This window comes from Schistocerca piceifrons, chromosome X (genome assembly GCF_021461385.2).
Source record: "Schistocerca piceifrons isolate TAMUIC-IGC-003096 chromosome X, iqSchPice1.1, whole genome shotgun sequence".
In the NCBI taxonomy this organism is placed as follows: domain Eukaryota; kingdom Metazoa; phylum Arthropoda; class Insecta; order Orthoptera; family Acrididae; genus Schistocerca; species Schistocerca piceifrons.
Window position 1 is genome coordinate 399,165,570 of NC_060149.1, and position 14,705 is coordinate 399,180,274.

General features: G+C 38.6%; 1 protein-coding gene across 2 annotated transcripts in view; it reads right to left on the bottom strand.

Moving 5' to 3' along the window:
- LOC124721745 (plasminogen activator inhibitor 1 RNA-binding protein-like) overlaps positions 1-14,705 on the bottom strand; it is a 76,559-nt gene that overhangs the window by 29,164 nt on the left and 32,690 nt on the right. For both annotated transcript variants that reach the window (XM_047246848.1, XM_047246849.1), the window contains exon 5: positions 3,786-3,860. In XM_047246848.1, coding sequence (XP_047102804.1) covers positions 3,786-3,860 — 75 coding nt within the window. The remainder of the gene's footprint in view (positions 1-3,785; positions 3,861-14,705) is intronic.

Here is a 14,705-nt window from a genome sequence, read left to right on the forward strand (position 1 = left end):
CAGTCTCAAGGACAATTTTTTCCCTGAAGGCAGAAAACAAGGGGACACTGCTATTTCAAGATCAGCAGAAATTCTTCCTCATTGGATCTAATGCCATGAACATTCCACTGGAGGAGTCATGACAAGGAAGGGAGAAAATGAATGCTTGTCACCTCAGCAGCTGCCATGTGCCAGCCTTAAAAGAGACACTGCAACAGGGCACAGAGGCTGGAGGACCCTGCTCCATGATATCCACAGAGGCATCAGCAGTTTTGGCAGTTTCTCTATGTTGGCCTGCAGATTCCAGGACAACAGAAACGGTTGGTGGTGCACATCGGCGAAACAAACATCGGCCAGGTGCGAGTATCACATGAAGACACAGTGGAAGAGCATTTCCCAGTTGGCGAAAGAGAAGACCATTTTTCTTTCTTTGATTTCTAACAGCATTTACAGTTGACATATGAAGACTCACATGTTTGTCAGCTGAAGGGATACAGAAGGCCTTCGTGGGAGTATTCCTGGTGTCCTTTCTGTCCTGCCGGTCGTGTAGCAGGTGATTTTGCCGCAGGAGGCAAAGATTTGTTGGCTTGTTGCACAGATGGAGGAGGAGGAGGAGGAGGAGGAGGAGGCAGGGATGCCACTGTGACACTGCACGATTTGACAACTGTCATGTTGAATTTGACGTCACAAGTTTACATTGCCATGTTGTTCGTGGAGCGAGGCACGGCAGGAATAGTACTGTAACTGCCAGATGGTAAAAAACAATACTTTCAGGTCACCAACAAATTGGAAGTGACAGGGTAAGGCACTTTTTCCTTCACTCTGATCTGAATGGCGAGATCATTGATATTCACAGGACATTCTCGGGATGAGGCTGCATGGTCGACATTACAATTGATACAGCAGGGAGAAGAGGTCAGCAGTAGCCCTCGAGTATCCCTACCACAAGTAACGCATTTCGACAAGACATTTGAGTGTGGGTGTAACGTTAACACTGATAACAGTTCATCGGGTTTGGAATGTACAGCCTGACTGAATACTTCATAGCCAGCTTTCATCTTTGAGGGAAGCAGTTCTCTATGAAACAAGGGGAAAAGTATGCATGCAGGCCCTAAGGTTGCATCAACCTTTTTCATCACTCGATGCAAATGACACCCTGATCAGAGAGGTAAGTTTGGATATCTCCATCGGTCAGACTATCCAGCAGCCTAGCATAAATACCACCATGCAAAGAATTCAGCAACCTATGGGCCTTGACACTAACAGGATAGCCATGGAGGAGTGAGCTGCCAGCAGCAGTTGTGCTTCAGAATCAGAAGTAGTCTCCAAAAGCCAAGTGCCATTGTGTAAACGAGAGCAGGATTTCACAGGGCCGGCAATTGCATCAACATATTTCTCAGTAACTAACGGATTTACAATAGCAAATGACTGATCACCTTAAGTATGTGAAATCACGAGGAACCATGGTGCAGCTGGGAGGGTCTTTGAATCTTTTGCCTCATTCTGTTTAAGTTTAGTGGACGCTGTCTCTGAAGGTGATTGGCTCATTGCGAGAAAATCCCTACGATTGCAATCGTCTCCAATGGCATGCTCCTTCCAACTGAGGGACCCCCCCTCACAGGGGGTTGCACCCACCTTAGGTGATTGTTCACACCTCAGACCACACCTCCCGAGCAACTGACAGACTAATCGGCAATTTGGGAAGGTAGCAACTCAGGCAATCTTCCTTGTCTGGGCCTGGCCTGTACCAGGGGGTACGTGCGAACCCTACCTCTCGACCCAGGGCTGGAAATCACTTATTACCCAGTCACTGGTTACACATCAGATGCGTGGGCCAGCCTTCAGGGGCACACAGGGTGGAAGAAGAAACAAAGAGGAACATCAAACACTGAAGTAGAGGAAGGATAGTACACGGAGAACAATGAATGAAAGAACAAAAGAAAGGGAAAAACAGTGGAAGGACTGTTTTGATGTCAGGCTACTGAAACTTCTGGAACGCATTCCCAAAAATATCCAAGACATATTCCCAAGGGAGGGGGAAAAAGAACAGGAGGAGGATAGACATGCAGCATGGAAACAGGAAAGGTGCTGCAAAGGCTGGGGCCCTGTGATAGCTAAGCATGAACTAACCAAAGGGTTGTGAGCCCCACGTGGAGTGGGGCAATTCGAATTTTGTCTGATTTATATTTAAATTACTTTAAAGCAATTAGTAGCTTCTTAGTAAATATTGCAACTTCAGATACAAGACTTCCTGCACAGTAGTTGAAAAACTATTGTGGCTGTTGTGTTTTCTGTAGTTTTTATGTCAAGAAGACGACTTCCAGAATGAGATTTTCACTCTGCAGCGGAGTGTGCGCTGATATGAAACTTCCTGGGAGATTAAAACTGTGTGCCGAGCCAAGACTCGAACTCGGGACCAGTGTGTCCCGAGTTCAAGTCTTGGCCCGGCACACAGTTTTAATCTGCCAGGAAGTTTCAAGAAGAAGACTAATTGTGTATGACCTCTATGAAGTCAAAATCCATTTTATACCTCCCAGTTAGTGTTCCGCAAATAAAGATAGTATTTTACATCTTATGTTCGAATTAAGTAGCAAATTGAATACTGTGAAACTCAGAAGCTTTACAGATGTTAATTTTCTTTGAAAGCTGTATTTTAATAGCGATTTACCATTTCTGTGTAAAGTTCCAAATTCTATGGTCAATATTATTTTTGCACTCAACACTAAAAACAGAAAACACAGCACTACGAGAAGAAATGATCAGGAGGTCATCAATCAAGTGGGAAAAACCCAATGTTGATTCAAGAAAGGCACTTTCCAAGTACTGCTAACTCTAAAACATCCTCTTTTGAGACTACACAATGTACACAACAAAAATAAAAATCCATCACATTACTAAGTAAAACGTTGGACTGATTGAGTCTTGTGCTAGAAACTGACATTACAAATGTTTCTTTGTAATATCACTGCTTTGAGAACCAAGTATCTGAAGCATATTTTGTTGATTATCTGTAACACTTCTTGGTGACAGTACATAGCAGCCAGCAATGAAAATTTTGAATTTAGCATACTCCAGAGTGCAGGGGCAGATCATTTGTATTAAACCACATATGGTTGTGTGCATCAGTACAATGCATTCTGCTGTACAAAGGGTTGAAAATCCAGTACTTAATAACGGCATTGGTACATAGAGCAAATGAATGCCAGTTCTTGCCAGCAGTCCACTACTATGATTTTCACACCATTTGTGCACAAACATTGACTCAGTGTCTTATTCATTTTTTTACAGAGGTGAGATCAGTTTTTGAGCTCTACCATCTGAGACTAAACACTACACAACTCAAGTTTATGAACCCCTCTATCTACCATGTCTTTCTGTTATGTCCGAGTACCACATCTCTAAGTTGGGCAGATCTTACCACATATGCCCATGAAACAACCACTGTGGAGTCAGCCTGTAGACCAAGCCATACTTGCCATAGGGGATATGTCCTTTAACTGAGGAACACAACTGCCACACAAAAACAGTTCTAATCCTATCAGCACAGTGAATTTTATAGATTTTGTTCTTACACATTCCTTGCATTAAATATATTAGTTACCAATTTCTATATTGCATATAGTGTTAACACATTTATTGAAATAAACACTGCCTTTATATGTGTACACAATGTGTCACTGCAGAATCTGGCAAAAATAACTATCATCCGCATCAAAATTACCACAAAAGTGGCAGATATTTAACACAAATGGAAGTTGTCCAAAAACATTTGTCGCACAAACGGCAAGTTCTCTTTCACTACCTACTTTGTTGGATTCTCTGGCACAAATTCTTCAGCTTGCCATTCAGGATCATCTTGAACTTGGGTGTTCAGCTGCTCCCTGTGAAACAGTAACAGATGTTACAACCTGTCCCAACAGACATATGAAGATCCATTAACACTCAAAGATTTTATTAGAAAATATCAAACTGACACAATTCTATAATAAAGAAGGGTCAGTTAATAAATCAATTCACATTTTGAATTTTAGTATGCAAAGCTAATTGAATACGATAAAAACTAGATGGTATGCAACACTCAATATGACCATGCCAGATGAAGCATGGAAGTATCAAAACTAATCTAAGTTAACAACCCCTTACTTTTAAACAAACTTCTCAGAAAGTTTAGTTTATTTCACTATGCCTACACAATATAAAAAAATATTCCAATATTTTACTTAAAAATTTAATAATCCTTTAAATATACACTACATACATATTTAACACAGTGACATCAAAATTTGTTAACACCAGAAAGCATGTAACTTTAGAAATTTGATATAATACCCTAAATCACCAGATGAGACTTGACAAAACTAGTAATATCATCCACAAAATACAGTCCTATGGCAATACCACGCTTCACTCTATGTCCATCACCACAACCCATTTTTGACAGCTTTACTTTTTGAAGTCGGCGTGTTTTACAAAGCATGAGCATTCAGTGCCATGTGTCGTTACCTATCAGTATCATCCAAACCATAATAAGACAGGTTTTTGTTAATACGAAGGCTTGACAAGCCACCTTAACCACAAAAAAATTGGAGGAAACTGTTTTTACTCTTTGTTCAGCAGTACTACAATCCAAGTGCAAATCTTAAGTCCTCAATGTTTAGCAATATAGTGAAACTGAAAAAACTCACATTAACAAACGCACTTTTAACAAGTATTTCTAATAATCCCTGTGACTCTGACTCTGCCAAAAATAAACACAAACTACCAGCACTTTAAAGAGCAAACTTAACTTTTCAGGAATAAATACAAATTAAAACCTCGACTATGTGGAATGCCTAATGTGTTCGAAGGCCTGCAGTTGTTCCTTCCATTCCTGAACAAGTTATTGTAAATTACACAAAGTAAATGGCAGTCAGTTAACTAGCACGTATTTGTGTGTGTGTGTGTGTGTGTGTGTGTGTGTGTGTGTGTGTGTGTGTGTGTGTGTGTGTGTTCATAATTTCAAACTACCATTAAACAGTTCAATAATAAATCAATAGGTCAATTATTTTAAATGGTCTCTTAAACCATTTTTTGATGAAAAACTAAATATTTCCAATATGATGAATCTTTTTGGGCAAAATCAAAACAGCAGATAGGTTAAAACAAAGTGACTGCAGTGGCGACCTCCACCTGAATTTGCATGGTCACTACTAGACATAAAACCTCATGTCACAGAAACAACTGTCAAATCTCAAGTGCGTGATGATCACATTCGGTTTCCATAATTAACAAATTTTACTCCAGTGCTATGCCCGAGTGTACCACATAAAAAAACAAACAAACCCATTCAACACAAAATTAAGTGTTACTGTTATTCTATAAAATTATGACTCACACTTACTGGCTAGTACTAATGTTCAGAAGGTTGAACAGTACTGGCAATACACAAGTGCAAGACACTATCCTAGGTTGATAACTTTTGGTTTCTTCCTCTGAGAGGAGATTGGGATAGGTTGAGAATAGTTAAAAAGGACAGAACACTCTGATGCCAGGATCCAAGGGTTTCATTTGTTGTGGGGAAGACAGGAGGGAGATACTGAAGTAGTACCACAAGTATGACTGGAACATTAAATATAATATATTGGTAGACACTGTGCCAACTTCCATTCAAAGATGACGAGAGTGAGGAGCCAAGATGGATTAAAGGAAGAGAGATAATTAAAATAAATATTTAGAGCCATCAAATTTGTGCTATCTACTGAAAAATGATGGGACCAAATGCTGGAGATTAATACTGTTCTCCAACAAAGAAAAAAAACAATACTTGTGTATCATTTAAATGTTTAAAAAACACCCTAAAATGGTTTCAGGGAAAGTAAGTATTTCTACAAGGAGAAATGTAATTGATTGGGAATCATGAAAATCACCCTGAGGGTTAATAGTTAAAATTTTAGTTTATCAAACTTCTGAATAGATAACTTCTGAATCATAGTCCCTCCTGTTAAAAATGATGACAGGCTGTGTCAAGGGAAAGCATGAAATATATAAAGAATAATGTTTTAACATTGTTGATGCAAGGATACGAGTCCAATTACACTTTCAAAACAATTTTACTTTTCATAAAAACCTAAGGGCTCAGGTGCAAAATTGTCAAATACTGTGTTGCAGTAGTGATGGGAGGTGTAAATTAACTGTCATTCATGTGAGAAGTTTGAAACTCCTAGGTGTTACAATGATACTTTTTTAGTTCATTTATTTTTATTTACATCTCTAATGGCAATGCAAGTTTGACTGCAGAAATTTACTAGGTCTCAAAGGTTTAGATGCCAGAAATCAGGAACAAGATAATTTTTTTTCAGTTGTCCTGCACATCCAAAGGTAACATCTCCATAATAAACTATTTCTTAATTGCACTGTCCGGATCACTGGGAAAAATCTAATCTTTTTTTTAAAAATAGGATAACTTCCTTAAATAAGGTGAACATACTGACACTGAAGCTTATGTAATACAGAGATTACAAGACATGAGAAAGTGCAGTAGACATGACACTTTGAAGTCACCTCAGGTTTGCTACCAGACCCTAAAATCAACTTTATTCAATATTTCAGCAATTCAACTGTGTGCCATCTTCAGGAGGAGGCTGCTGCCGCTGCTGTGCTACATCCCACTGGAAACAACAACCACCACCACCACCGTTCTTCTGAAGATGGACGGATGGGATTGCCAAAATATTGAATCAAGTTTATTTTAGGATCTGGCAGTAAACCCAGAGGTTCCCACTACATATTACACCACAAAAGTCAATGAAGTCACAGACATAGCACTACTCTGCACCAGTTAAAGATTCTTTTCCAAGATGTCTAATGTGTATTTTGACATCTAAAAGCTTCTGTGAGCTCTGCAGGCTTTAAAGTTCCTACAGGGACTGCTAGATGTCAGTAGTGGGCCACATCAGTATAAAAACACTTGTTACTGTCACTCTCTGGATATCAAATGGCATGAAACTACACTACACAGCACGAAGAACACCAAATTTCATCCTGCCCTTTTGTCCTGTGTATCATGTGAATTGTTTAAAAATTTTTAACAAAAATATGTATTCCTCATATTTGAATATGTGTCATCGATTTTGTTTCTGTAACAATTCTGAACTATTTTGACATTAGAATTACCAAACTGTGTGTGTTTGAATTAATAAAAGCATGCAAGTGTTTTAACTACAAAGCCCTAGGAACACTTGGCAACTTCCAGGCGAAAGGGGGAGGAGAAGAGGAGGAGATAATAGTCCAACCTAACTACCTGCAGGTAATGGCCTATGAGACCAGCACAAAGTAGGGTGATACCACCAATAGTTGATCGATTAACAATTTGAGTTTACGTTTATATTTTTTATAGAACATCTACTTGAAGGAGTAAGTTGGTAACAACACATATTACAGAGAAAAGTTTCCTGTAGAGAATGACATACATACAATTAACCTTGAAATGCTTATTCCCTACATTTTCTGAATTTCAGTTACAGTGGTCAGAAATTACCAATAGTTGATCATACAGTTCCACAAAATGATCGCCCATAGTCCAGTAGTTGATCAATATGCAAAAATAAAATCATCTGACATTAAATTGATAATTACATCTGGGAACTTAATTTTAACACACTTACATGAATGATTAACATATTGAACAATTTATTTCAATGAAATAAAACAATATAACACAGTAGCCTACACACAACAATAGACTATACACAAGTCTGCTCAGTTTCATTCCAGTTTTCCAATATCAACAGGACGTTGAAACTTGTAACGCAGCCTGCCTCCTGTAGAGATAATAGAGGGTTCTGGAAGTATTGCTAAAATCTGTGAAGAGTGAACAGTGCTTATATCATCATCAGTCTTAAACAGTGTATTTCTTTCATCGCAGCTTTTCAAACCCATTACCTCAATGTCCTCTTCTGTGGTAACTCTTTGAACAGTGCACAGAAATTTATACTTATTATTCTTTTGGCCTGGAAACAAGATCAAAGCAAAATCTCCTCCTTTGAATGCAGGCCTTCCAATGTCATGCCTCTTCTCTGTGGTAGCAAGGTTTTTATTACAGTCAGGCTCATTTTCTGATGTGTCTTCACGAGGGCTCCATTCATCACTGGTGGATTCTGACTCTGAACTGTCTTTTCTTACAGGTTTCTTTTTTGGTGGTTTTTCCTTCTCAGCCTCTGGAAACAGTTTCCTTCCTTTTCTTTTTTTCTCATTTGTCTGTTTTGCCATTTTACGTTGTTCTATTCTAGCTCGTTTGGCAGCTTCTGTGTTGGCTTTTAGTTCTTCCTTTGATTTGTTCCAGTCTAGCCACTGTTTGGATGTTGTTGCATATGGTATGTACTCTCTTTTCCTTCCAGCCTTTATAGGGGATTCAGTAGGCCAAGTAATATGATTAGCAAAATGTGGACTGATTCTGTTTTTCTGAGATGATTGGGATGAATGGCGTTTTGCAGTGTCTGCTTCAGGTTTGACTGGATGTGAAGAGGGCTGAGGAGGACCTGAACTGTCATTATCTTGTACTGAGTCTTGATCTCCAGACTTTTCATTATGACATGTGGATGATTCATCTTTTGAGTCACAAGATATTTTGCTGTTAATACACACTTGATGATCTCCTGCTGGATTTTCTGATGTAGGGATGGATTGTTCTGTACTACACAAATGCAGAGATAGCATGTTAGCATCTGTAATTTTATTTGTTGAAGGTGATTTACAAGTAGCACGAATTTTACACCAAACCTGAAACAGTTCTTCTGCTCCTGGATCACCTTCCCATCCATTTTTCTCTGCTGCACGGAATTCTTCTGCTCTATCTCTCTTCATTAAAGATTCAAAATGCAAAAGATGTTCAACACCAAATGATGATGGTTTTATTGCATTACCACACGTTATAGCAGGTGCACAATGTCTAGATTTGCTGGACATACATCTAGCATAGTCCACTGCATCAGGATCATAAGGGAAAAGACCACACTTCCTGAAACCATTTTTCACTGTTTCAGGAGTAGCCTTTTCATTGAAAACGGTCTCAAGCAATGGGCCAAATACAGTTTTTGTTACAACTTTGTTCCCAGTTTTGTGTTTCCAATTATATACAGCATCTCTCCATCCAGATTTCAGGGGACGAAATATTGCCACATCAGCTGGTTGAAGCACATGAGTCGCATTTGGGTACAATGCAAATTGTATTATCCCACTGTCGGCACAAAACTTAGCAACTTTATATGATGTATGAGATTTGTGCCCATCTACCAATAAAATAACAGGAAATTTGACTCTCTTTCTTCAGCCATGGAAGGAAAATGTTGGCAATGTATTCAAAGTAGAGGGCTCCTGTCATCCAGCCTTTTTTTGACCGCCCAATGCCCCATTCACTGTTCAAATTCTCGGATATGTCCCTTGAAATTTTCTGAAGTGGAAATACGACCATTGGGGGTACAGTGTCTCCAGCAGCATTGAAATTTGCCATTACAGTAATGGCCTCCTTTTCATTGCCGCTTTTGACTTCATACAGATTGTCAAAAGAAATTGGACCCAGAACTTTCCCAGTTTTAGGACATGTTTCAAATCCTGTTTCATCTGCATTATAAATTCTTTTTGGTTCATTTAAAATGTCCAAATTATTACCCTGCTGAAGATGCTGATGAAGTTCATTGAACCACTGCCTGATATTTTCCTCAGTAACAGCTGCTCTGGCAGTATTTATGCTCTCAGCATGCTGTTCTGATACATCAGGGTGACGTCTCATGAATGACTTAAACCATTTTTCACCAGGCCTTCCATCTTTGAATGGTGTAGGTCTTCCATCTGCCAAAACTATGTCACTCACAGTTTCATACAGCGTCCTTCGCTTTATTGGAAAGCCTTTTTTAGCGTTGGCATGGATCCAGCTAACCAATAAATTTTCTTCAGCCTCTGTCAAAACTGAACTTGGTCCCATCTTACGCTGCATAGGTACTTTTCCTTTAATTTTGTTATTTAGCGTACTAAATGGGATACCAAAATGTTTTGCAGCTTTCCTCATACTACTGCAACCCGCTTGAACTGCTTCTACTGCACATTGTAAGTCTTCCTCAGAATACTTAAAAAATTCTTTTTTCGACTTATCTTCTTTTGGAGCCATTTATTAATTCAGTCTGCAGATTTCAATCCTGTAAATAGAGGGATGAAACTAATGACTGATAAAAATTTTATCTGTATGCCTCAATACTTGTTGGTTGATCATATGTAAACCAGTAGATGATCACCCCGATCAACTACTGGAAGCCATATAAATTTCACATTTCCATCAGTATGGGACAGAAGAAAGGAAGGCCTACTTGGTCTATGGTTAAAAGCAACTCTTTGAGAGAACATTCTAAAAATTACCAGTAATTGATCATTATGACCAACTACTGGAAAATATGCTTTCATGCACTCCAGTAGTTGATATCCCCCCTTAAAGAAGACTGAAGCAATAATTTACACTTCTTTTATGGTAAATGATAAAATCAATCATTCATAATGAGTTATCTGTTAACACAGTTCATCATATTTCAGTATTTAGTACTTGTGTCAATAAATATCTGTATCACTGTAACCTACCTTACAATTAGTCTAGACGCCCTGACACTCCACTTCTCAGCACAGCACACAAGGAAAGATTTTCTCAAAGCTATCAGTTCCCTCCAATTGTTGTAACAATAGAAGAAATAAGTTTGCCAACATATGTTCTTTATATGCTCTTACATTTTTAAAAGTGTCAGTACTGCCAACTCTTATAATTTAAAGATTAGAGTGAAACTGACCAACTACTGGGTGGTGATCAACTACTGGCTGGGGCACCCTATAAGTTCCATATTCTGAGTAAATATGATTTCCAATCCAGGTAAATTTTTTCCGTGTTAATGTAAATATGCATTGTAACTGCAAATTCAACTTAATTCTCATTCAAGATTTATTACTTCTTGGTAACCTTCAACCCTGCAAGGAACTGTCTATTTGCTACCCTCTTACAGCAATTTGCAAGCTACACAGGCACTTCAGAAATTAAGTTCCTTACATCATCCCATGTATGACCATTGTGCACAATAAGAGTGATGCATTGTCAGAAGATAATACGTGTGTCACATTTGCTGCAGAGAGACTTCTGCTGCAGCAGGCAGATCACAGTGTGCAAGTGAAATGGCACCAGCAACTGGAAACACTACAAAGTCGAAGTACACAGCAAAATTCTTATGGGGAGAAACTTTTAAATTGTACGGAGATTTACCATAAAATTCTGGCAGTATGTACACCAAAGCCAATGTCATTTAAAGCCATTGAGAAATGGTTGCAAACCATGCGAGCAAGATCACACAGAGATTGGTGATGTTCTCTGCGAAGTGCAGAATTGAACCACGCGCTTTCCACCTTTTCAGCAAGCTGAAAAGACATCTGGGGAAAACTATTTTCAAATGATGTGGATATTCACACAGCAGTTCTCTAGAGGCTGCATGACCAAGAAGCTTATTTCTACCATTGACGAACTGAATGACGCTCCCCCTCTCTCTTAACTATATAATGTTATGAAGTAGATTGGTCTTAAGTATTTTCTTACTCATTATGGATAGGATTCATTTGTAACTACCACAATTCATTTTCGATCTCATGTAAATGCACAACCGTGGATGCTTGGGTTGACAGGTTGCATCTTGCTAAAAAAAGTTTCGGCAAATGTGGACAGAATGACTGAAGTAAAAGAAACATAGAAATATTGGACTAAGTATGAAGTTGTCTACCTCTAATATAAAATTGAAGAGAATCAGCCAGTATGGTGACTGACTCCAACACCAACAGCTGTTTTCCAGTCCATTTCTGAGTGGTCTAGCGTAATCACTTCAGCCCTAAATATGTAAATACAACAGCGAAGCAACAGTTTCTGAAATCTAATTTTTGTCTTCCAGAAATTTTGCCACATAAATGCCACGATTATACAAACTTTTGGACTTGAGCTAACACCTGTCCTATGAGTCATTATGCAGCACATACAGAGGCCATTCACCCACCCATGACTGACATGGCACCGAAGCATTGAGCGCACCGATACCTTGTTGCACTCTTTTTTTGCAAACACACTTAAGCACATTATCTTTACAATCTGTGTTTTGCCAGGTGATATGCAACACCAGTAACTGAAAATTCAATTATTTTCAATATTTATATGCATTCAATAAAGCTACTTCATACCATCTATGATAAAATAGTTGATCTCGATACAATTCACTACGAAATAGTGAATATCGGGTAATTTCGCATTTTGAGGTTGAATTCAGATCTACATTCACATTTCTTGCAAAATGTTAATTTTTTGGGCCCTATTAACATGGTTGTAAATCCAAGGATGAGGCCAAGGCAACACTGAGATACAAGACTCTTAAGTGCCTGTAAATCCATTAAACTCTCATAGGCTGGACAATATTATAATCTGACAGTCAATGTTTGACTCGTGTAGCAATAGTTGTCAATTTTGTTCATACTATGCAATTTCTCAAATGCAAAAACTCAAATTTGCCTTTAAACCGTAATATGATCAAAAAGTACAATTATTTCAAATATTTCAGTTCCAAGTCTGATTCACTCCTTTAGCTTCATTGAGCTAGTTAAATGAAGTACAGCATGGAACATTTACTGGCATCACCAAAATAAGTATCTACCAGTTACGCTTCAAAAATGACATCCAACAAATCATACCCATTGTCCACTGCCATAAAAACTGCACTTCATCTGATCAAGTCTTGTCCACTGTTTGCTACTTTGTAAGTCTCTTCAAATGATGTGCAGTGTGTCCATGCATCAGGTCTTAGGTAGCAATAGCTGTTGAGATGAAACTGTCTAATAGTATGATATATGCCTTCCATTGTCTTGGCTGCTCGAATGCTTTTCAGTGTACTTGATCTTTTTCCTCCACTAGGCTGCATCGACAGTCATAAGAGCTTCACACAACAGCCTTTACACTTCTGTTATTGTAAGACTTATTGTTGTTCCTTATGTGTATCCTCATATCACTCCATACTGATTCAATGGGGTTGAAATGCCAGTGATATGATGGTAGCCTTATTGCAGTATAATGCTGCTCAACTGTGATTTATTCTACTATGTGTGTAGGCATCAAAGCCTTTATTTTCTTCAATAAGAGAATATAACAGAAGATTCATCATGCTTATATTTGCAGCAAGATTTTGTGTAGTTTTTTGTGGTTGAGGATTTGTTCTGTATCAGTAAATGATATGGAGCATTGTCCATTACAATTGTTGTAGGGGGCAGAAAGTTGTTTTAAAAGTTTCCTAAATCCCTCAACAAATTGTGTGTGGTCCATGTCTGCATGGTAATTACATGTATTTCTGGACTGAAAAACTGAAAGTGCATCAGGAACAAAACCACTGGAAGAACCTGCAAGGACCACATCTAATCCTGCTCCTCTTCCCATCGGCTGATGACCACTACTGCTCAGGAGTGTCATCTGTCTAGCATTTCCCTACAGCTTCCCCAGCATTAACCTATGTTTTGTCTAAACACTTTAGGGAATGTATGTTCTCACCCACACTTTAGTGCAACAATATGCACCTTTTCAAACAGAACTTTGCGTCCATCTAGTGCTTTGTAATGGAAGCCTGTACTTTTCAGCACAGTTTTCAGTGACATTCTCCCACCCTTGAAAAGTTAACTTTCTTTTAACCATACCAGACAATGCACAATTGCATCGAAGAGCACAGAGGGAGCAGCTCTTCGAACAAGAGGGTAATTGATGAATGGACTGGCCAATCCGTCTGTCCTTAAATCCCATCGAACAAGGGTGAGGACACACTGGGGAGACACATTGCAGTATGTCCATGTGTACCACCATCCAGCAGTTGCTAAGTGCACTGCTGGAGGAATGGAACACCCTATCACAAGAAATTTAACTCATTACCAACATCGTGGCCAGCATGGGAACACATTGCATGGCATGTTCTGCTTTCTTTGGTGTTAACCCACTCCATTACGGGTTATGTCCCTTTTTTTTAATGTCCAGAGGACCATCAAACTGTAGTGGCTGCAATGTGATTGTCTGTTAATGGAAGTGTCAGTTCTGTTTGTCTCACTGCATATTTGTTTCAGACAGCTTCAGTATTATACTGTATCAATTCTTTCATACATAATGTCCAAGTGTCATCAACCGATGCACTTGTCTACCACGTCATGCGAAAGTTACTTTCATCCCCAAGTTTTGCACACCAATGTATTTCAAACAAGAATGACTGGCCATAATGTTAAGGGGATACCTCGAAAGCTGGCAATCTTCACATCATGGCTGTAACACATAAGCAAATGGCAATAGAAACATCACATAAGATGATTTAAAGTTTATGGAAAAACTTTTCAGAAAGATAGTTAAGTACTACACAAATTACCTCTGAGTAAATATGAAAATAAATTGTAGGGGTGTTGCATTCCAATTCTAGAGTTACCCTGCAGGGAACACTTCCTTACCCACAACTTACTTTAAGAATCAATTATTTAGTTTACATTGTCAGTGTGAAGGAGGAACAACAATGTGTGGCATAGTTACCTAAAGTCAATATGAGGGCAAGGCATCATTATGAAAAAATCTTCCTAAAAATTATCTATTTAAATGCAAAATTAAAGGAAAATCCAACTCTTACACAGTTGAAGTATCAGTATTTTACACATTCCAACATACCTTTCCT